The sequence below is a fragment of the Delphinus delphis genome, chromosome 5 (assembly GCF_949987515.2).
Source record: "Delphinus delphis chromosome 5, mDelDel1.2, whole genome shotgun sequence".
In the NCBI taxonomy this organism is placed as follows: Eukaryota; Metazoa; Chordata; class Mammalia; order Artiodactyla; family Delphinidae; genus Delphinus; species Delphinus delphis.
The window spans coordinates 50217356-50239509 of NC_082687.1; the positions used below are offsets into that span (position 1 = coordinate 50217356).

Consider the following 22154-nt stretch of genomic DNA (forward strand, 5'->3'; position numbering starts at 1 on the left):
CAGTCATGGAAGCAACCTAAATGCCCATCGACAGACGACTGGATAAAGAAGTTGTGGTACATATATACAATGGAATATTACTCGGCCATAAAAAGAAACGAAATTGGGTCATTTGTAGAGACGTGGATGAATCTAGAGACTGTTATAGAAAGTAAGTCAGAAAAACAAATATCATATATTAACACATATATGTGGAACCTAGAAAAATGGTACAGATGAACCGGTTTGCAGAGCAGAAATTGAGACACAGATATAGTGAACAAACGTATGGACACCAAGGGGGGAAAGGAGTGGGGGGTGGGCGTGGGGGTGTGATGAATTGGGAGATTGTGATTGACATGTATACAAATGTGTATAGAATGGATAACTGGTGAGAACCTGCTGTATGAAAAATTTAATAAAATTCAAGTCCCCTTGGTACTCAGTGACTAAAAATGTACAAAACTTTTTTAAAAATAGTATTGGGATCGGCTTCTCATTATAGAACAATTTTCCTTGGGCAACAGAGGCTCAAATATCCTTAATATTAAAAAGTATATAATCATATGTATTAGAGGACTATGAATACTAAAATAGATATGCCACATGCAGTTTAGAAGAACATGGGCTCATCGGATTTTTCGTAGTGTTAATTACCTGCGTAAGGAGGGTCCACTAAAAACTTTTGCATTAGAAAGCGATTATCACTACTTAACAAATAATTCTATCCCACTAGAATTACATTCCATTAGGCAAATATTTTTGACTGTATTTTCATTACCTTACCCTCAATTCTTAGAACAGTGCCTGGATGAACAAAAGTGTGAATGAATGAATGAATGAATGTGTTACTAATGCTAGTCAAAATACTATAATTAACAGTATAACAAAGAATATGCTATGAACAATTTGTCACTATACTTATGCCAAATGACTACAGATTAGGCTAGAGTTCTGTTTTAAAAAGGGGGGTTATTTTATTTCTTCCGATTTATCAGTCAACATTTGTAGAACCAAGAAATTTAACTCCTCATGAATTATCCATGACTGAGAAAAATGATGTGTTCTAAAAATACAAAATAGAAAACAAGTTATTGTGTTTGTGTGTGTGTTGAATTGAATGTTTATATTTACCTAGGTGCTTTAAGTAAACTTTTTCCATTTAGACTTTTTTCATTAAACTCATATTATTGTATTAATCAATGTTGATAGGTAAAGCTTAGATACAAATCTTTGTCGAACATCAAAGTTCAAGCTCTTTCCACTGTTCTAAGAGATTGCTTACTCCATTAGGAGAAAGCCATCTACCTTATATACCAATGGTGATAATCTGTTCTAATCCAGTTAGTGGGAAGTACTCTGGTCTTGCAGTCAGGTTCTGAATTCTAATCTTAAAAATTCTCAAGTACCATTGGTATTGAGTCAACTTTTTGTTTGTAAAATTAATGTTCTGCCTATCAAGGCATAAATTGCTGTCTAGAACAAAGGAAATTAAAAGTATAGGAAAGCAGTTTGTAAATTGTAAAGCAATATTGAAGTGCATATGATACTGTTCACATTAGCACTTACCTATATCCATTCATATTTTTAAAAATACTTTTTAAGAACTGTGACTTTATACCAAATTTTCTTTGTGGGGATGCAGTAGATTCCCAGATATCTGAAGTAAGAGGACAAAAAAAAAAAAAAAAAGAATAACAAATAGCCAGTGTTTAAATTGTACTGTATCCCTTTACATTTAACTGGACTCCTTTTTCAGAGTGAATGCTCATATAGCATTCACATGGCAGTACTTTGAAACAGGAACGGGAGAAATATGTAAAGTTTTCGTTATACATTAACCTCCTGTTTAAAGTCTCCACATTTGAAGTTAAAGTCCAAAGTAAACTATCTAATAGATAATCAGATTCCATTTTTTAAAAGAAACTTGAGTAGAAATAGAATGAGAATAAATTTTTTTCTGTTACTAGAAAACAACTTCTCTTTGCTAGTGCTTTTTATCCCCGACCCAATTAGAGTTTAGATATGACATCAAACTGAGCTCATAGATCCCCTTCTCTCTTAGTCACACATTTGAGTGTTCCAAATGGTGGTTTGACTGAAGTAGGCAGTGATTTGACTGTTATCCAATCAATTCAATCAAAACAATGTCTGAATAGCGCTAATTAAACTCTGGGATATCAAGAATGAGAAGAGCAATATGAAAACAACTTGACAATTTTGTATTGTTTAATTATTTTTAATTCCCTGTAATTAGACTACCCATGCTAATTAGACTACCCATCCTAAGGGTCTTGTTTTCCTGTGAAAGATCATCTTGACCTAACCTAATGATTTTGCATGTGAATACTCCTAGAAGGTAAATGTCAATCCAAAAAATATATATTGTATATACATATATACATATGTGTACACACACAAAAATAATATTAAACTTCAAACACTAATTGTACTAATTAAATGCACTGGAGAAACTAAGACTATTAAAATAATGAAGTGTTCACCAGAATACTTAATAAAAAATAATTAAAATGGTGAATATATGAAGCTATTACACTAAAGGCTTATATCCAATTTGCAGAGTCAAGACATCTGTTCAAGCAAAGCAAAGAAATAAAGGTATTATTCAAGACTACAATAAAGTCAATTAGTTCAAAAAATTATTTGGTTCACTTCAACAAAATTACAGAAAATTTAAGCTGGTTTCTTCAAACACTTGATCCTTCCAATACTAAGATTAATTTCCATCTTAGCATTAAAATAGACTTAGAACAGGTAAAAAGAAAAAATTACACAAAGTTACAGGAAAGTTGAGGAGAAATATTAACATTTAAAAATTAAAGTCTAGTCATTTAAAAATTTTAGAATATGCCAGTAAAGTTCTTGAGTAATTATTTATTATTGTTAACATTTATAGGCAAAGTTTTTTTATATTTTAGGTATTTGTAATTGTGTTTATACATTTAGAGTATTTTCCCTTCTGGGTATAAAGGAATAGCAGGAAAGTCAAGTACCATACTAGAGTTCAGGCTGTAAGAAAGCATTAATGAAGTACCTGTTTTCAGGACTGGACAACAGATAAGTTTGAGATCCCTCTGGGTAAGGACAAAGGTGAACTCCAAGGTTACCTTGATTCTCTATTTGTATAAAATGTCCTGACCTTGCTATATCAAGCTGAAATCCAAAAGTGGAGCACAGTGATCCCACTGAGCTGAGGAGGCAGAGATTAGAACTTAGGGCAGCTTAAACAGTGGGATTTGCAGAGTAGGGTACCAGAGGGGAAGAATCTGTGCGCAGGCAGGAAATATACTCAGGGGGCATAGCTTCCCCATAGGTCCCACACAGAAGTCTCAGCTGTGTGTGCACAGGGCAAAGACATATGAGGCTTGCTAATGGGTAAGGTTTTTTTTTTTTAATAAAATCTGCTTTATTGAAATAATTCACATATTATGTAATTCATCCATTTAAAGTGTTAGTATATTCACAGATACCTGAAACCATCACCACTGTCAGTTTTAAAAAATTTTCATCGCCTCCAGAAGAAATGCTATAGCCTTTAGCTATCACCACACGGATCCCCCATTCCCCCAAACCTAGGCAACCACTAATCTACTTTGTCTCCATAGATTTGCCTATTCTGAATATGTCATATGAACAGAGTCATGTGATGTGTGGTCTTTCATGACTTGCTTCTTTCACTTAGCATAATAGTCTCAAGGTTAATCCATGTTAAGCATGTATCCATATTTCAGTCCCAGTATTCTGTAAGGGTATACCACATTTTGTTTACCCATTCATGCATTGATGGACAGTTGAGGTTTTCCGCCATTTGGCTAATGTGAATAGTGCTGCTATAAACATTTAAATGTTTCATTTCTCTTGGGTAGAAATCTAGGAGTAGAATTGCTGGGCCATATGGTAAGTTTAACCATTTGAGGAACTTACAGATGATTTTTCAAAGTGGCTGCACCATTTCACATCTCACAAGCGGTTTATGAGGGTCCAAATTTCTCTACATCCCCAAGAACACATTATTATCTGACTGAGAATACAGTCATTCTAGTGGGTATGAAGTGGTGCCTCATTGCCATTTTGGTTTGCATTTTCCTGATGACTAATGAGGTCAAGCATCTTTCATGTGCTTATTAGCCATTTGTATACCTCCCTTTGAGAAATGTCTATTCAGATCCTTTACCAGTTTTAATTGAATTGCTGTTGTTGAATTGTAAGAGTTCTTTATGTATTTTGGATACAAAGACTTTTTTCTTCCTTTTGGCTGCGCTGCACAGCTTGTGGGATCTTAGTTCCCCAACCAGGGATTGAACCCAGGCCCTCAGCAGTGAAAGTGCCAAGTCCTAACCACTGGACTACCAGGGAATTCCCTGGATACAAGACCCTTATCAGAAATGATTTACGAATATTTTTTTTCCTACTCTGTGGGTTGTCTTTTCACTTTCTTGATAAAAAAAATTTTGCACTTCAAAAGGATACTAATTTTATCTATGTTTTCTTTTGTTGTTCATCCTTCTAGTATCATATATAAGAATCCATTGCCAAATTTAAGATCCTGAAAATTATCCCCATACCTTTTTCTAGGACATTAATAGTAAAATAGAAAGTATAGAGTGTCAGCTGAGCTGAGCATTCAGCGGAGGGAACAGGCATCAACCCCAAATCTCCTTGGATTGTCTCTCTTGTCCTGGGGCCGAAGCAAGGGCAATTAGTCATGCCAGGCCCAAGGTGGAGTCTACCTCCCACAAGTGGGGCCTGGGAGGAAAAAGGGCACCAATTTTTAGGCCACACTCACCTGGAACTTAGCCCCAGCAACAGGTAGGTGAATGTATGAGGAGAAATGCTGGCATCCTGCCCCTCTCTGGAAAATAGCCTTCTAACTGGGAGATGGGGTGAAAGGGAGCCCTGAGTACTTAGTTATACTTGTCTTGCTGAGCTGGAGCTAGGAGTGAGTGAGTAGGTCTTGGCTCAGATTCCACAGACTGTCACTTTTCTTACCAAGTTTAGTCGATTTTCTTAATTAAGCTTTTCATTTGCTACATGCCCTTAGAATCATTTCCATAGATTTTCACCAGTTTCTTTGGGGAGCAAGTCTATGGAGCTCCTCATACTATCATGCCAAAAGGAGAACTATAGGGCTTCTCCTTGGGGTAATGATAATGTTCTAAAATTAGATAGGGTGCTGGTTGTCCAACTCTGAATATACCAAAACCCACTCAATTTTATACCATAAATAGGTAAACATTATGGAATTTAAATTATATCTCAGTAATTTTGCTTTAAGAAAATTATATAGTTTTATATAAAAATTATGTAATTATATATAAAATTATATATATAATTATATATATGGTTTACCAAAAAGTGGCTAGTAAGGTGTTGAGAAAGGAAAAGAGACTAGAGGTCAAGCAGTGCTAGAAGACTTTGGAGGCCCCACCTTGATAGTGGGAAAACCCCTTTATCACCTTTTTAAACACCAAAGCACCCAGCTAAGACACTAGAAAGACTACACCTTGGAAGTAGAGACCTCAGTGTAGAGTAAGGCCTACTCCAGACTCACCTGTACAGAGTCTAAAATCTACATCCTTACAAGAGTAATAGTGTTTAGAAGGGTTAAGCCCGTCCAAGTTACAGGGGCTTGGGAAACGCTTTGTGCTCTCCACACGTCCACCCTAAGAAAAGACAATATTAAGCTCACACGAGTTTAAGATGATTGGTCAGTAACTGAAGTGCCAACTGAAACAAAATTCAAATCTTTACAGGAATATAATGGAATACAGTTATTATAACATATCTTCAATAAAGTACAGTGTATAGTGAAAAAATATCTACACTTGAAGCAAATATCACTGATAATCCAGAATAAAAAAAAAATCAATAGAAACCAACTCTGAGATGGCCCAAACATAGTATTTAGTAGACAAAGACTACAAACAAAGCAGCTTTTATTAATATGGAGAAAGATTTAAAAGATAATATGTTTAAAGCATTTAAAGCAAATACGGTCTTGAGTAAACAGAAACTCAGCAGCAAAACAGAAACTAAGAAAATCAAATAGAAATTCAAAACCTGAAGAATGCTAAATTTATTGAATGAGATTGGAGATACAAGAGTAATGAACTTGAGACTAATGAACAGTAATTATCCAAACTGACGAGCAGAGAGAACAAAGGTTAAAGAAGCTGAGTAGAACCTCAGGGATGTGAGATAATATCAAATAGTCTAATACACCACTGGGAGCATGTGTAATTATTATCCTGAAGAGGATGAGAATGAAGCAGAAAAGTCCTTCAAAAATAATGTCTGAACCTTTCACAAATTTGATGAAAAACACTGACTTACAGAAACAAGAAGCTCTATGAACCCTTATCAAGATAGATAGGAAAAAAACCACACCATGCACATCAGATAATAACTACTGAAAACCGAAGGTAAAGTGCTAATCTTGAAAGCAATTGGAGAAAAAAAAAGACATACCACATACAGAACAGCAATAATAACAATGACCACTAAATACTTGTCAGAAGTTAATAGGAAAACATGTTTAAAAGGCTAAATAAAATATAAGGCAAAAAGAATAGCTCTGAAAGAAGGTTTATAAAACAAAAATACAAAGTATGACAAAGTACAAAGGATGGGATGGATAAATGGTATTATGCTGTTGTAAGCTTTTAAAATATGTGAAATGGTAATGAAAATATGAAGTGGAAAGTAGGAAATAAAAACTATCAGATGTGAAATGAGAAGTGTGAAATAGAAAGTGCCAGATATAAAACCAATAAACTTTGATTAAAGATGAGTATTGTTAGTCCTAGAGCAACCACTGAAAAATAAAAGCGAAGAAGCTGCAAAAAATTAATAAAACATTCAACAAGAAGAGGCAAGAAAAGAACAAAGGAACAAAATACAGAAGAGAAAAATGGAAAATATTCAAGTACATATAACAAGATGATAGATTCAATTATATCAATAATAACATTAAACATAAATGAACTAATAAACACTCCAATCAAAAAGTAGAGATAAGTCTTAATAAAAATGATGCAATCATATTCCTTTTTCAAGAGAGTCACTTTACAGAGACTCAAATAGCTTCAAAGTAAAAACATGGAAAAAGATATGCCATGTAAAAGTATAACAAAGCTGTCATGGTTATATTAATATTAGACAAAAGAGACCAAGACAAAGTTTTACATAAAGGACATACCAATAAAAGGGGACATGTATCAGAAAGATAAGTTATAAGTCTGTATGTATATAATAACAGAGCTTCAAAATTCAAGACTCTACAACAGTAGAGGAATATAAGAAAAAATGGAAAAATCCTCAAGAGCTGGAAATTTTAACATCCCTGTTTTCCTGCCCTTTCCAACTTCTAGAGGCTGCCCACATTTCTTGCCTCATGGCCCCTTTCCATCTTCAAAGCCAGCAATCACATTACTCCAATCTCTGCTTTTCTCCTCACAGCTTTCTCTGACTCTTACTTTCTGCCTTATTCTTCCACATTTAAGGGACCCTTGTGATTATATTGGGACTACAAGGATAATCCAGGAAAAGTTCCATATTTTACAGCAATCCAATCAGCAACTTAATTCCCCCTTGCTATGTAGCATAACATTCACAAGTTCCAGGCATTAGGACGTGGGCATTTGAGGGGGGCGGGGGGGGGGATGGGCGCCAGAGAGGTCTGCGGGGAATTATTCTGCCTATCGCAATTAGTTTCATAAAATTTCCTATTTCTTAACTTTCCAGACCCACCTAAATAGAAATTCATGAAAACCAAGGTAATACATTTTCAACCAAGTAGAATTTATTAGATTATCTAATATTAACTAGTGTCACAATATGCTCCTGAAAACTTCAAACCCATATAATCCAATTTAAGTATCACTTTTTTTTTTTTTTTCGATACGCGGGCCTCTCACTGTTGTAGCCTCTCCCGTTGCGGAGCACAGGCTCCGGACGCGCAGGCTCAGCGGCCATGGCTCACGGGCCCAGCCGCTCTGCGGCATGTGGGATCCTCCCGGACCGGGGCACGAACCTGCGTCCCCTGCATCGGCAGGTGGACTCTCAACCACTGCGCCACCAGGGAAGCCCCTAAGTATCACTTTTTATTCAAATTGCCAGACTTTCTTCTATAGAATCCTGCTTATTACAGAATATATAGGAAACAGCATTATTAGAAACTCTTAATGAAGTTTAACACAGGCTATGAATATTAACAGTCTATCTTTATAAACCCTATTCTGAGAAAGTATTTTAAAATTTGGAAGAGAAATATGTACATTTTGGGCACAACAATCTGTACTATTCACAGCAGATATTTTACCATAAGTAGACGCATTTTCTCATTCTCATTTTCGTTCATCTTTTATTTTTCCCCATTCTCTCATTTTCTCTTTTATCAACCTCTGCCTCTTTCTCTATAAATGATACAAAAAATATACCACCATTGGCAATGCTCTAGAAAATAATTGTAGTTTTAATAATAGTTTTCACCAATTAGTTGGCTTCAGTGTTGGAAAATAGCTGAGCAAGAAATTGCTATAAAGTGATTTCTTTTTAACTGAACCTAGACATCTTTTTTTCCCAATAGTACTAATAATACTTAGCTGACAGTTTACTAGTTATGACTATGCTTATAATAGTGGTGACTATGGAGATCTTCATTCCATCAAACAGAGGCAGAAATATATAGCTGTTTGTCCAAGGTTATTGAGGAAAGCTCAGATGAACCTTGTTCCTGGATTCCTTCCTTTTCTTTTTCTTTCTTTCTTTGTCTTTCCAGGCAGAATATAAAATTGTTTTCTAGTCTGAATAAGCATTTCTCTTAAATATCTATGATTCTCTTTAGCGATGTGTGTTTCTTTATGAAAGTGTTCTTGGGAAATTGATGATTTGCCAGTTTATCATATAAGACTTCTTAAACTACTGCAGTCTTGGTAGATGGAGCCATGGTAGAAGACAATTTTCTCTAATTTTAGTTCAAATTTTCCTTTTAAAATAAACGAAGCCATCTTGCTTAATAAATCATTTATGTTTGTGAGATTTTTCTAACTTCTGTCCTCTGTTGAAAATATTTATCTAATAGCTTTTTTGTTTTAAATACAAAGGAATCATTCACAGATTTGCATAAAAATCCAAGTAAAATTATAAATGAATTAGCTTGTTCATCAAAACAGTGATTTGTTCAAATTTTACCTGGATTTCAATGAGCAAAATCAAATTATAGACTTCTATCATAGTCCTTCATTTTAAACAGAGGATTGACAAACTCACTAGATATTTAAATTCCTCCATTAAACTGATTGTTTCTCAGGATTTACCATGTTGAGTTTCTGTGCTAGCTTTTGGGAATACCTAGATGAATAAATTTTAGCTAGACTAAGAGCACTGTGGGAGAGCACAGCTCAGAGAAGGAAGACTCAGTGCAGCCTGGAAATTCAGATCTCTTCTGCAGTCCAGGGTGGTAGTCAACCCTTGATCTCCTGGGGGGATTGCTTCCACAATCCCCACAGATATCAAAATCCAAGGATACTCAAGCCCCTTACATAAAATGGTGCAGTATTTGCATATAAGCTACACACATTCTCTGGTATACTTCAAATCATCTCTAGGTTACTTATGTCTAACGCAATGTAAACGTTATGTAAATAGTTGTAAACACAATATAATCCTATGTAAATAGCTGTAAATACAACATAAATGCTATGTAAATAGTTGCCATGGTCAGCAAATTCAAGTTTTGCTTTCTGGAATTTTCTGGAAAGTATTTTCAATTCGAGATTGGTTGAATCCAAGGATATGGAACCTGCAGCTATAGAGAGCCAACTGTGTATCCATGTACCTAATCAAAATTCTCCCTAACACATCTTCCCCCAAACTATGTGTCTCCTCCAGCTTGTTCTATCCCAGAAAATGGCACAGACGTCACTCACTTGCTTAGGCCAGAAACCTAGGGAATCACCTCTGACTCCTACTCCCTCCCAACATCTAGTCAATTATCACCCCCCTAATTCTGTCTCCTAAGTAGAGTCTCTTCATCCCATTGCCGGTACCGCAGGCTGAGCCACTGTCATCCCTTGCTTGGACTTCAAAGCAGCCTTCAGACTGGTCTCTCTGCATCTACTTTTACCGCCTCCGCTTCCGCTTCCGCCCTCCACACACTCACCGCTCAACACATTTGTTGTTTTCATTATCTGCTTTCCTAGCTGGATTAGAAGATCCATGAGGTAGTTATGTACACCGTTATAATACCAACTATTTGCACGACAGCTGGCGTAAAGTGGTGTCAATTACATATATGTTAAATGAATAAGTGAAAGCCTTCTTCTAGTAAAAGATAAGAGCAATCACACAAAACAACAACGGGGGTCTTTCAAAGGAAAGAGTGTGAACAAAGACCTTTGGAGGCCCAGCAGCACAATGTGCTCAGTGAACCACAAGCAGTTCAGTTGTACTAAATTTTAATATGCAAAGAGTACCCTACAGAGGTAGGTAGCATGAAGTCACAAACTTTGAGCGCAGGCATTTAACTGAAGGGTTATAAGTAGGGAAGCAATAACATGGTCCTGTTCACATTTCAGATAAATAATGACAGCAACAGAGGGAAGAATGGTCTAAAATACATTAGTTAGGATGCTTTTAATTGCAAATAAGTGCAGCTTGAATAGGCTTAAGTAAAAAGGGAGACTTATTAGGATATTGGAACTTCTCATGGGAGTCGAGAAAAGCAAAGTGATTGGGTTACGAGAGTTCCCTGCAGCCTAGACTGTCCTCCATTCCTGCTCTGCACACCAACTTTAAGGATATCACGTTATGCTACTGATATCCATTTCACCAGGTCATTTATCAGGGAAAGATGCTGATAATGCACTTTAACAATATAAAGAGAATCTGAATGAAAACACTCTGGCAAATGAAATCGATTTGAAGGTCATTTCTACTGGACTACTATAATAGGAGAGTTTTAAGCAGCCTGTTGCAGCATAAAAATGTTAAAGATACTCCTTTAGTAAAGGGTGTAAGGTCTAAGAGTTACTACAAGAAGAGAATGTGATAGCGAAAGAACTAAAGATGGGCTTTATCTCACAATTTTGCCTGGAACTAGCCCTGTTTAGGGAGAAACCTACATTTCTTCTGAAGCCAATGGCAAGATAAAGAGGTGGGAGATTACTTCAAATCGGCTTTTTAACTGGTTTATAATATTATATCAATTTCATGTGTACAACAACTTATTTCGACTTCTGTATATGCTATTTGATTCTTTATGGGCAAAAAATTCCTGTGAAATTCTACTGCTTATTTAATAAATAATTCTTCTAAAATAACTATTTCCATTATAAATTTCTGAGTTGCTGTAACTGTGGCAGAAGATTTCACTCAGTCTTTTTTTATCTTCCCCCCCCCCACTGGACTTACTAGAGTAGTCATGGCAAGATGAGATGTCTCAATTAAGCCAATTATTTCTTTCCAACAGAATGACGGTGAGCTATCAACATGTAAAAGAATTAAAGGAGAGTTATATAAATAGGACTGAGAGACGGTTCATGTATTTAGCTATTAGCACATGAGTGCTGATTTTCAGTTGGAAAAAGGTAAACTCAGCCAAGAGAATGCATTTGGCAGCTTGTGTAGAGATTTCTCAGGAGGACCTAAATGAGATGTTGCAACTCTTGCTACATGTAGTTTATCATTAAACAAAAGTGGTAGATGTTATTGCAAAATCAGAGATAAAGTTATAATTGTTTTTTAAATGAAAGAACAGGCCGATCTTAAACTGTAGCAAAATTAATGGGAAACAATCCAGTATATCTTTGAATGAACTAATCATCAGAAGATGAAATACTGTTAAATACAAAACTCTATAAAAATGGATATGTGTATTATCTTAAAAATGGAAACTATAATGTGTTAATAATGTTTCTGAGTTCTGGGCTTCTTAGTTATTTTTAAGTGTTTTGGCACTTAAGATAACAGTTGATTATTAGTGCCACTTGATTATTTGGCACTTCCAAATAATCTATACTAAGATTAAAACACACTTTTAAATTAACTTGCAAAGTAAACTAAGAGTTTAGCCAAAGGAAAAGTTTAGAGGGCTTGTAGTAGGAAGGAAGTTCATCTTTGAACAGCATATAGTTGGTCCTTGAACAGTAAGGCTATCTTCCCATATTGCTCCTAGCAATATTTAGAGTATCTTTTAGTCTCCTCTAGCATGTGAATTTCCGTTGGCTTTATAGAGATATCTCTGCTTTAATCTTGCTTAGTTATCCTTTTCCAACTACCTGGACTGTATTTTCTGAACTTAACACTCAACAATTTTCAATATGCATGGAGAATCTTACTAAAAATGTAACTGCTTATGCAATTTGAGATTTTGATGGAATCTGACCATGCAGTTAACCCTTAGCTACTAAATTGATATCAGAATTCTTTACCATTTATCTGTGATGGTCCTAAACTCATAATACAGTCTGGCTTCAAGATTTTCCACTGAGTTCTAGGCCTCATTACCTTCAATAACCTTCTCAGATATTATAAATTTGGAGAGCCAGTGAAAAGAGGGGGCAATAACTAGAATAAGAGCAATAGTTAACATTAATGCATGCTACCATGTATTTGTTATTATGGTAAACCTTGCACAGTATCTTAATTAAGCTCACAACACTCTTATAACAAAAGTACTAGAAGTTATCATCATTTTGCATAGGAGAGAGATAAGGCTTAGAGGATGATTTTCCAAGGTTATATAGCCGATAAGAGCTGAGTAGGGATTTGATTCCAGAGCTGGTGTACCCAACCCTTATCTGACCCTGTTTCTTGAAAAGATGACTACTGCAAGAACAAGATGCTGACCTGTTTCCAGTGATGGAATGAACGACAACTACCTGTGCCTTTCTGGGCAAGCCACAGAATCTCTGGGGTTTAGTTCCTTCTTCTGTAAAATGAAGATGGTGGATTCTGCATTCTACAAGGCCAACTGTGTACTCTCAAGTTATATTATCCTAAAATATACTAGTTGTATAGTACTAGTAAAAAGAACTTTAAATGAGCTATAGGGAGTCCAAGATTTGCCACTACCTATTGTGATTTCAAGGGTTATTTCTAATATGTATGTCAGTGCTTTAGAAATATATTTGTGTAATATAGCACATAAAAATAAAGTACTATCCCAATCATCTTCAATAAAATATATAGCATTAAAATTATGGATTTGAGCAATTGTGATAAATTGGTTTCTCACTTTTTTTGCCCTTATTAAACATCTAGTCTGCGATATTTTAAGATAATCTTTATTTGTAGTAGGTTTAAACAAAGAGACACCTCCAAGTTTCCATTTATACACATGAGAAGGGTAGGGAATGTCCAAAGACAACACAGAAAGAGGGAGGGAAAATGTGCCCATAAATACATTAGATAAGCTTTAGCAAAAAGCAGAAGTGGGGGGAAAAAATCTATATATACCCTGACTCTTTTGCAGTTTGACAAAGTTAATGATTAAAATCTCCTAGATTTTCCACTACTTTTTCCCCAGGTTGTCTATTTGCCTTGATTGATGATATTTTATCTCTTGTGGCCCAAGGATGACTGCCCTTCCTTCCATGTAGAGATTAATAATTGATTAGCTCACAGTCAGGAATCTTATTAGTAAAAGGGAATTGGTTACTTTTGGATGCCATTTTTTTTTTTCAACTGGGTAACATACAGGAGACAGGAGTGCTACAGGACTTGCCGGCAGAAAAATGAAGAGGATCCTGGTTTTCCTGCTTGCTGTAGCATTTGTGCATGCTCTAGAGAGAGGTAAGACTTACAGTGCTGTGACCATTTACAAGAACTCTCAACTAGCCTAATTTTGTTACCATTTTAAAAATTATACACAAGGTGAAAAACAGAAGAATCAGGGCATATGTTGGGGAGAGAGGGAGGAATCAAAGGGGGGTTAATCTGAGCTCAAATGTCACATAGAGTGTTCAATTAAAATAGCCAAGAAGTCACGATAAGAATTCCATGAAAGAAAGAAAAACTATATAATTTGTCACTTTCCCTGTTTTCTTGATAACCAAGATCTTAAAAAATGGTTCAAAATTAGAATTTTTTAATTTGTTAAAGGAGAATGCAAATGGAGGCTATGATCCATCACTGAGCTTTTTCAGACTTCAAATATTCATTGCCAGTGAGAGTACAATATACCATATCAATGATGAAGTCAACAGATTTCTTTGATCTTCTTCAAGGAATCCTCTATATGTAATATTTGAAAACGCATTATAGTTTCTAAAATATCTCACATAAAAGAATTCATTAGCTAAGAAATATGACTATCAAGGTCTCTGAGCTATATTTTTCATTAAGTTCATTCATCACATGGTGTCTTCGTCTTTGAGCAATATACAACTTTATAAGTTCCCAAGCTGCGAAATTCATAATCAGTTCCAATTTACTTTCTGGCTGATTCTTTAATGCTTATAAAAGGAATCTGCATTCATCCGGCTTCAAAAAATTAAAATTTTCATGTAGTGCTTCCAGTTAACCGCTTTACCCAAGTCATATTAATAACATTTAACCAGTGGAATAAAATGTGTGTATCCCAGGAATTAACAGTTATTAATTATGACAAGAATAACCTTACTCCTGACCTTATTTTTTTTTAAAAAACCCTCATTTTTGTCATTAAATTATTTTAAATTTTGTCTTATTCATGTCCCTTACAAGACCTCTGAATAGCCCAGATCCCAAGGAACCCTGAAAGCTTACTCCTTCACCCATGGTTTCCCTGAGGCAGATCTGAACCTGAAAAGTCCTCCTGAAGTAGGTTCAGATCTGGATTTTCAAAACACAGAAAGTCCAGTAATGGTTATGTCCTGGGATTATATGTGGATGCCATAATGTGCCATTTTGAACTACTGACTCAATAAATGTACATTGGCTTCACTTCAAAGAATTACAGTGCTTTGGAGAATAACAGTATTCTGCAACCTCTATTTCAACATCCTTTAGTATTCACTCAGCCTCTGATGAAACAGATGCTAAAAACTTCAAGTAAGCTCCCTTGAAGGTCTGAACTTCACAATGAACTCAATTACCTATGTTCCATAGGTCAGATCATGACTCCCGAGACATAAAGTACAATTACCTACATAATAAATGTCCAATATTTGGGGACAGTAGTCCTGACCCATCAGTCCTCTGTTCTGTAATACCTGAGCATAACCGAAATACCAAGTCAGTGTTTTATCTGGAAGCTAGGTGTGCTCACTCCTGGCAGGAAGTGTACAGATTGAAGGAGTTGAGAGGAACTTTGGATGCTGGAGGATTGGTTTGGGTTGCAGTTCTCTGCCTAGTTCTACAGAGCTGACCAATCACCCAAAGCATTTGTCTAGAACCTCTTTTCCAAGGTGTATTTCCTTCAAGACTCATTTCGGAAATATGTTTCTATGGACAAACATATTTAAGAAATAAGCCAGACATTAGTCTTTCTTGGTTGGTTCATAACCAATGTTTTTGGTGTCCTAAGAGTTCTGAGAAATCAAAACAAGATAATTTAACTTTATTCAAAACAATAAAGTTTCCCAAACGCATGGGCTCTTTCCTAAAATGCCTATATCCCATGGAAGCAGTTTTGGAAAACCTCAGTTCTAAAGTGGATATAATATGAATGTTAGCTCCAGTCAGGCTCATCCTCTTCTATCAAATGGCATTGGGGATTCAGTTCACAAGCCCTTGGGTACATCTTGAGAGAGACGGGCTTACCAAATATGCCAAATCTAAATGATATTATAATATCCACTTTAGCTACCCTGTGAGAGGCAAGAAAGTTATGTTTGCCAACTGCCTCCACTTGGCTTCTTTACTCAAAACTGAAATGGATAAAGCACTAATCTAAATCATATCTTTCCCTCTTCCCAAGAAACAAGAAGGCTACACAATTACTACACAATTACCAAAGAAATAATGCTACAGGAAGCAAAGCACTGCTGTTTATAAGAGCTATTGGCAAGAACATTTTCCTTTTGCTTTAAGCATTTCATTCTCAGCATAATTTTATTAAACATGGTATCAAATAGCAAGAAGAAAGTCAATTCCCCTTGAGGTGGGGGGGGAAGCTGTATTTCTCCTTCTCCCACTTACCTGTCGAAACAGCCCTAAGACAATATGTTTCATCCCAATCTTCCAAACCACCACTGAATCACTGTTTCTCTTTTCTACAAGTTGCCACCCCTTCATCAGGAGCCATGTGAAAAACAAAATTGCCCTCAGTTTGATTCAGGAACACAGCTGTACAGAATGCTAAAGAGAAGTAATTTAGAATAAGAAGATATTCTATTGATACTTTCCCAGATATGTCTGTATATGCTTTCTGCAAAATAAGCATAATTTTATGCTTATTTTAGTGCTTAGTCACCTCCTCAGGTGACTGAGGAGGCAACATAGGATTTGAGATCTACATGATGAAAAGAAGACAGCCATGCAAATATCTAGAAGTATATTTCAAGCTGACGAACTCTGGGGCAAATGTCCTGAGCTAGGAACAAATACGGCCTGATCCAAGTTCACAAAGCACCCAGAGTAAAAACATTAAAGAGGCTTAGCTGAGAAGGGAAAGGAGGAAAGGAGGAAGAGCTGAAGTCAAAGAGGTAGCTAACTTCATCATCAAAAGCAATGTTAGGGCTTCCCTGGTGGCGCAGTGGTTGGGGGTCCGCCCGCCTATGCAGGGGATACGGGTTCGTGCCCCGGTCCGGGAAGATCCCACATGCCGCGGAGCGGCTAGGCCCGTGAGCCATGGCCACCGAGCCTGCGCGTCAGGAGCCTGTGGTCCACAGCGGGAGAGGACACAACAGTGAGAGGCCCCAACAGTGAGAGGCCCGCGTACCGCAAAAACAAACAAACAAAAAGCAATGTTAACCTAAAAGCAAAATTATGCTTCATTGCTATGAGGTGCAATGCCAGTATGAATTCACCATCATATATGGGGTATGGGGATGAGTAAGCATACTTTAACAGGTCACAAGGTTGATCTATACAGAAAGAAGATGAAGAAATCCTTAAAAGGAACTGATTACCCTCCCCCTAGTATCTATGGTCACTTAACTTCTTTATTCTGCCCACTACTACCCTCCTCTCTATTTCCCCCCAGTTCACTCTGTGTCAGCCACACTGGCCTCCACTAGCTCCCACTCTCTGTATTCTGCACCCCAGGGATCTGCCTTAGCACCTCACTCATCTCAGAACATGGATCCCCTCTGTCTGCTCCAAGTTCACATACAGAGAAGACTTCCCTGACCAATCTACCTCAAATAGCACCTACTACTCCATTTTTCTCTATTCCCTTACCCTGTTTTTGTTGTTTTATTTTGCTTTTATTTTTAGCACTCATCACCTTATTACCAGCTGTTCATTTGTTTATTGTAATGAAAGTAAGATGTAGAATGTAAGCTCCGTGAAATCAAGGACTTTTTGCTCCTTGCTGGAATTCTCAGTTTTAGAACACTGCTTGCCATATATTATGTGTAGCAGTTTTTTGTGTGTAAAAATCACAAAACTAAGGTTATTAGAGTACCTACCTCATAAGGTAGTTTTGAGTATTTAAGGAAAATTAAATATCAACTAGGACACATAATATATATCCTGGAAGGAGTAAACTTTAAGTCTTTTGTTATTTGCATTATGAGTTTTATATACAGTCTCCACTGTGAAGCATTGGCACTAGATTTTATCCATTGAATAAAATAGCTAATAGTTTATTTACAATATGTTAACATGTTTAAAATCTTTCAGATAGATTTATTTCATCCTTTCAACACCATGATGAGCTCAGTACTATTATCCCCATTTTATAAATGGGGAAAACTGAGGAAGAGAGGGGTTAAGTAACTTATCCAAAGTAACTGAGCTAGTTAAGTGTCAGGATCAGAATTTTACATCAATTCACTGGGTTTACAGTCACTCAAAATCACTGCTTTGCTGCCTCTCATGAGACACATACCTGAAATACTTTCACTAATCTTAGAATAAGTGTAAGAGAGAGCCAATCATTGACACCAGTTTAGGGGGAAGTAAGTGAAATTCATTCTGTCCACCACAGTCATCCACAGCTGATCCAAATCCCAGTTCATCCCTATTCCATGAAACTAGCTCTGTCTTCTAACTTCCTGTTTTCCGGGCACTATCGCCTCTAAATCATTTATGTTCAATCCTGAAGAGCACTGTTGGATTTTATTTTATACACTTTTGTTATCAGTATCCAATCATTTCTATATTCTATAAATTTCAGCCCTAAAATATGTCAGCCTTGTACCGAAACTCCTCAGTGGTCCTTTTGTCTGTCTCCTTTACCCCCTGCATAGATCTAGTTCTCAAAGCCTGGGAACACTGGCTCTTTTCTACTACATTTCCACTTTCTTATACTGTCCTTGTGCAGGCCCTTAACCTTCACCCAGCTATTGTAGTGGCTTCCCTAACAAAATCCCTACCTCCCATCCCTTCCCCAATCAATTCATATTAAAACACAATGCAAAACCTGACATAACCTGGTAAGTAGAGTCCAAAAATGAAATACATAAAAATTAGGATCACTGTTGGGAAGGTAAATGAAATGCTAGGGGTGAACATGTATAGCTGACTGGTGGGATTCTAGCTATCAGACTGTCTGATACAAACCCACCCCAATTCTGGTCTCTGTTTGGAGTCATGTGACGGTGGGTACAACCTCAGGCTTAAATAGTAATGTGTATGTTAGGCAGAATGAGCATCCTCCAAAAATGTTGACATTCTAATGCCTGGAACGGGCTAAGAGGTTAGCTCACATCACAAAGGGGAATTAAGGTTTCAGACAGCATAAAGGTTGCTAGTCAGCAGACCTTAAAGTAGAAAAACAATGCTGGATTATCTGAGTGAGGCCAAAGTAATCAAAAGAAGGGAGCAAAACAGAATCAGTCAGAGGATGATGTCACTAAAGAGAAAAGGCACAAAGAGACACAGAGTTGCCAGCTTTGAAGATGGAGGAAGGAGGCCTTGAGCCTAGAATGCTAGGCCACCTCTAGAAGTTGGAGTAGACAAGGAAGTGGATTCTCCCCTAGAGCATCCAGAAAGAACACAATCCTGCTGACACCTTGATTTTAGCCCAGTGAGACCTGTGTCTGTCTACCCAGTAGAAATGTAAAGCAGTAAGTTTAAGCCACTGCATTTGTGGTAATGTGTTACAGTAGCAATAGAAACCTAATACTGTAGGTTTCTGGGTTCTGTGACAGGCTGGAACTTCCCCAAGGAAAGGATCATTGAGTGAAAACATCTCACTGTTGATAGACTATCATCTCATTAGTCAGATCCAGGGAGAATTGGCCAGGAGATAACTGGGGTACATGTTAACTCATTTCCATGCTTCCTGGGAGTTTTCTATTCTCTTCCATTTCCTTCTGACCAGAAAGTAATTTAGCCTACCATCTGAGAGAAGGACTGGAGCAAGCCACATGGGATCCTTATCACAAGGGCATATAGGTATCATCACTGGATTTTACTATAAGAAGAGATGCTAACATTCATTGTGTTTTTACCACGTCAGGCAGGAGATGTGCTAGGCATTTTTACATAGACTAACGTATTTCACAGAACAGCCTTAATAACAAGGTACTATTTTGCTTAGATCCCAAGATTACTCTTCCTTGAGTACAGCTCTGAGTTGGTCATTCCTCTCCATGAATGTATTTCAATAGATACCCCATTACCTTAAAAAATAAGTAAAACTTTGGTGATCAAGTTTTCTAGTATTTAATTCCACTGCTTCAGTTTTATTGGATTACTCATTCTCCAGATATGACTGGAGATTTTCTAACTTCAGATATTTCTTCATGTTCTCTCCACTTAAAATTCCTCTCCAAATTCACTTATTCCTGTTAAAATCCTGCCCATCATTCATGGTCCACTTCAAGTAATAGTTCCTTTCATGAGGTTTTCTAAAAGCTCTCTTCCATTCCATGGGTTCACGTGCTTTGTTTCAATCTCTTCCATGGCAATGATCACTACTGCTGCTATTGGTGTTGTATTCTTATTCTTATCTCTAATATCAGACCTCAGTTCCTTAAGTATTGGTGGCTTTCAAGTTTCTTGTATGTGCTTTTTCATGTTATTTATTCTTATATTGTTTTAAAAACTAAGCCCTGTAATGCATTCTAAGTTTCCAATTCAGGATACCAAAGACACCACCCTCACTCATGTCAAAGGTGGGAGAGGGAAACTTGCTCCCTTATCTTCACCTCTGCAAAAGCATTTGTTGATGACAGGGTGCTCAACTTGTGAAGGAAAAGTGAGGTGGAATGAGATGTGTGGAGGAAGAATGCCTCCTCTGGGACTTTGGTGAGTGTAGCACCTATATGGGCTACCACCCGTGTTGAAACAAAAGGCATCAAATTTGAGTGAGTCTATGAGGCCATCCTCTACGGCAATTTTAGTATTGGGGCAACTGACCCATTGCCCCTATATCTTCTACTGATTTTGAATTTTCAACATCTGAAATGTTCCACTGATGGCATCCTAAGAGGTACAGTTAATTTCCTCTAGATAGTTAATCTATAGATGTCATGCAGAACTCTAGGTTTACTTTCTATTGACTTAAGCTCAAAACTGCACCCCTGCTTGCAAACATCAATATGAAACCAGATCAATGCTTTATTTAATAGTGATTTAAAATGTCAACGGAAATGAGACCCAAAAAGCCTGAAAAATGAAATAAAAGTACTAATTTGAATACCACGTCTTTGCTGACAATGTTTCTAATGACATATCGGCAGTTTTCTTTAGTTCCAATAATCAGGGCAACTTCCTAAACCAGCCCAACAATATTTAATTTCTCAACTAAAACCACTACTCTGAATATGTAGCCCACCTAGTTTGAACGAATACTACAAACCATATTCTTTAAGTTAAAAAAAAAACGCACTAATACACTGACCTTTTCTGACATAGATAAGTCTGTCAGTGCAGAATGGAAATAAAAATGTCAAAGGAATAAAATTTCAAAAATATAAATGCCCAACAGTTCTGAAAGCCCATGATTCTCCAGAATAGGAAAATAGCAACGTAAGACAGTTCCTAGCATCCTATATAAGCGTTTTTATTCAACACAACATATATAGGCTCCAACCATTGCTCCCGGTATACAAACAGCTTTTCTAGAGGACCAAACTCGTTTTAGAGAATGATTATAACAATAGTTAAAGCATTCAAAATACCCTTTTTAGTAAAGTTTGTACCATAACAATGAGTATCATATTGTCTATCCCCACTAGATTAAAAGTTCCATAAGGGCAAGGATGTGTCGATTTTGCTCTTTATTGTATATTCAATACTGAACCCAATGCCTGGCACAGAGTAAGTCTTCAAGACATGTCCGTTGCATGTATGAATGAGTATCGTCAGCTGTGTTGGGAGAGGAGAGATGCATGAAGCAGTAAAGATTTCCCGAAAGTAAACCAAATGTTTTCAAAAGTCCAGAGTTAGGCACAACTTACCAAAATGTTTCACAATACAGACAGAAAAGGGACATGCTATTGCAAAAAGCAACAATTCTGTTAACGACATTTGTAAACATTGAGTGTTTAGGGGTCACAATGTGAAAATGATTTCGCCAGTGTCACTAGGATTATGCCAATATTTACTAGTGCCGTATCAAAGTCCAGATTGCCCTCTTCATAACCACATGGCACATTAAAGAACAGAGTAAGTCATTTACAATTCATTTGATATAGGATTTAATTATATAAATGAAAGTGAGCTCAACTGGTGTGAAAACATTAAGCAATACTCCATGGAATAGGGAATTGATTTAGAACAATCTCATGGCAAATTAAGTTCAGTATTTGTTACGTTTGGAAGATGAGAAAGTGATTAACATACTCGCTTAACCAGTTCAGCTCCAGGTCTTCTCTTTGAATAAATGAATAGATGAATTTTTTTTAATCAGAAATATTTCAAGTAATCCACCTGAAAAATACATGGTGCAATGGCTTCCTCTATAGGTTACTTTTATAAGAGCAGTTTTACCCTCATATTTTAATTCTGAATTTCTTCAACGCCTATTTGGGCTTTTTCCCTTGCTTCTGTTTTGCCTGAGACTGAATATTCCAGCAAAAATGGTTCCAAAACCATTTTAAGTCTTGTGTAGTTGA

The 22154-nt window shown here is 36.6% G+C and overlaps 1 protein-coding gene and 1 long non-coding RNA gene across 5 annotated transcripts in view; one reads left to right on the forward strand and one right to left on the reverse strand.

Moving 5' to 3' along the window:
* Window positions 1-22154, reverse strand: part of LOC138414083 (uncharacterized) — a 154323-nt gene that overhangs the window by 128135 nt on the left and 4034 nt on the right. For 2 of the 4 annotated variants that reach the window (XR_011246481.1, XR_011246478.1), the window contains exon 1: window positions 11413-11499. The exons of 1 other annotated variant lie outside the window; for it this stretch is intronic. This is a non-coding gene — a long non-coding RNA (uncharacterized lncRNA). Of the gene's footprint in view, window positions 1-11412; window positions 11500-16122; window positions 22007-22154 lie in introns of those variants that run through there. One more of the 4 variants, XR_011246479.1, reaches the window with a different exon arrangement.
* Window positions 13568-22154, forward strand: part of GC (GC vitamin D binding protein) — a 40317-nt gene continuing 31730 nt past the window's right edge. The window contains exon 1 of the mRNA XM_060012410.1: window positions 13568-13794. Coding sequence (XP_059868393.1) covers window positions 13737-13794 — 58 coding nt within the window. The 5' untranslated portion in view covers window positions 13568-13736. The remainder of the gene's footprint in view (window positions 13795-22154) is intronic.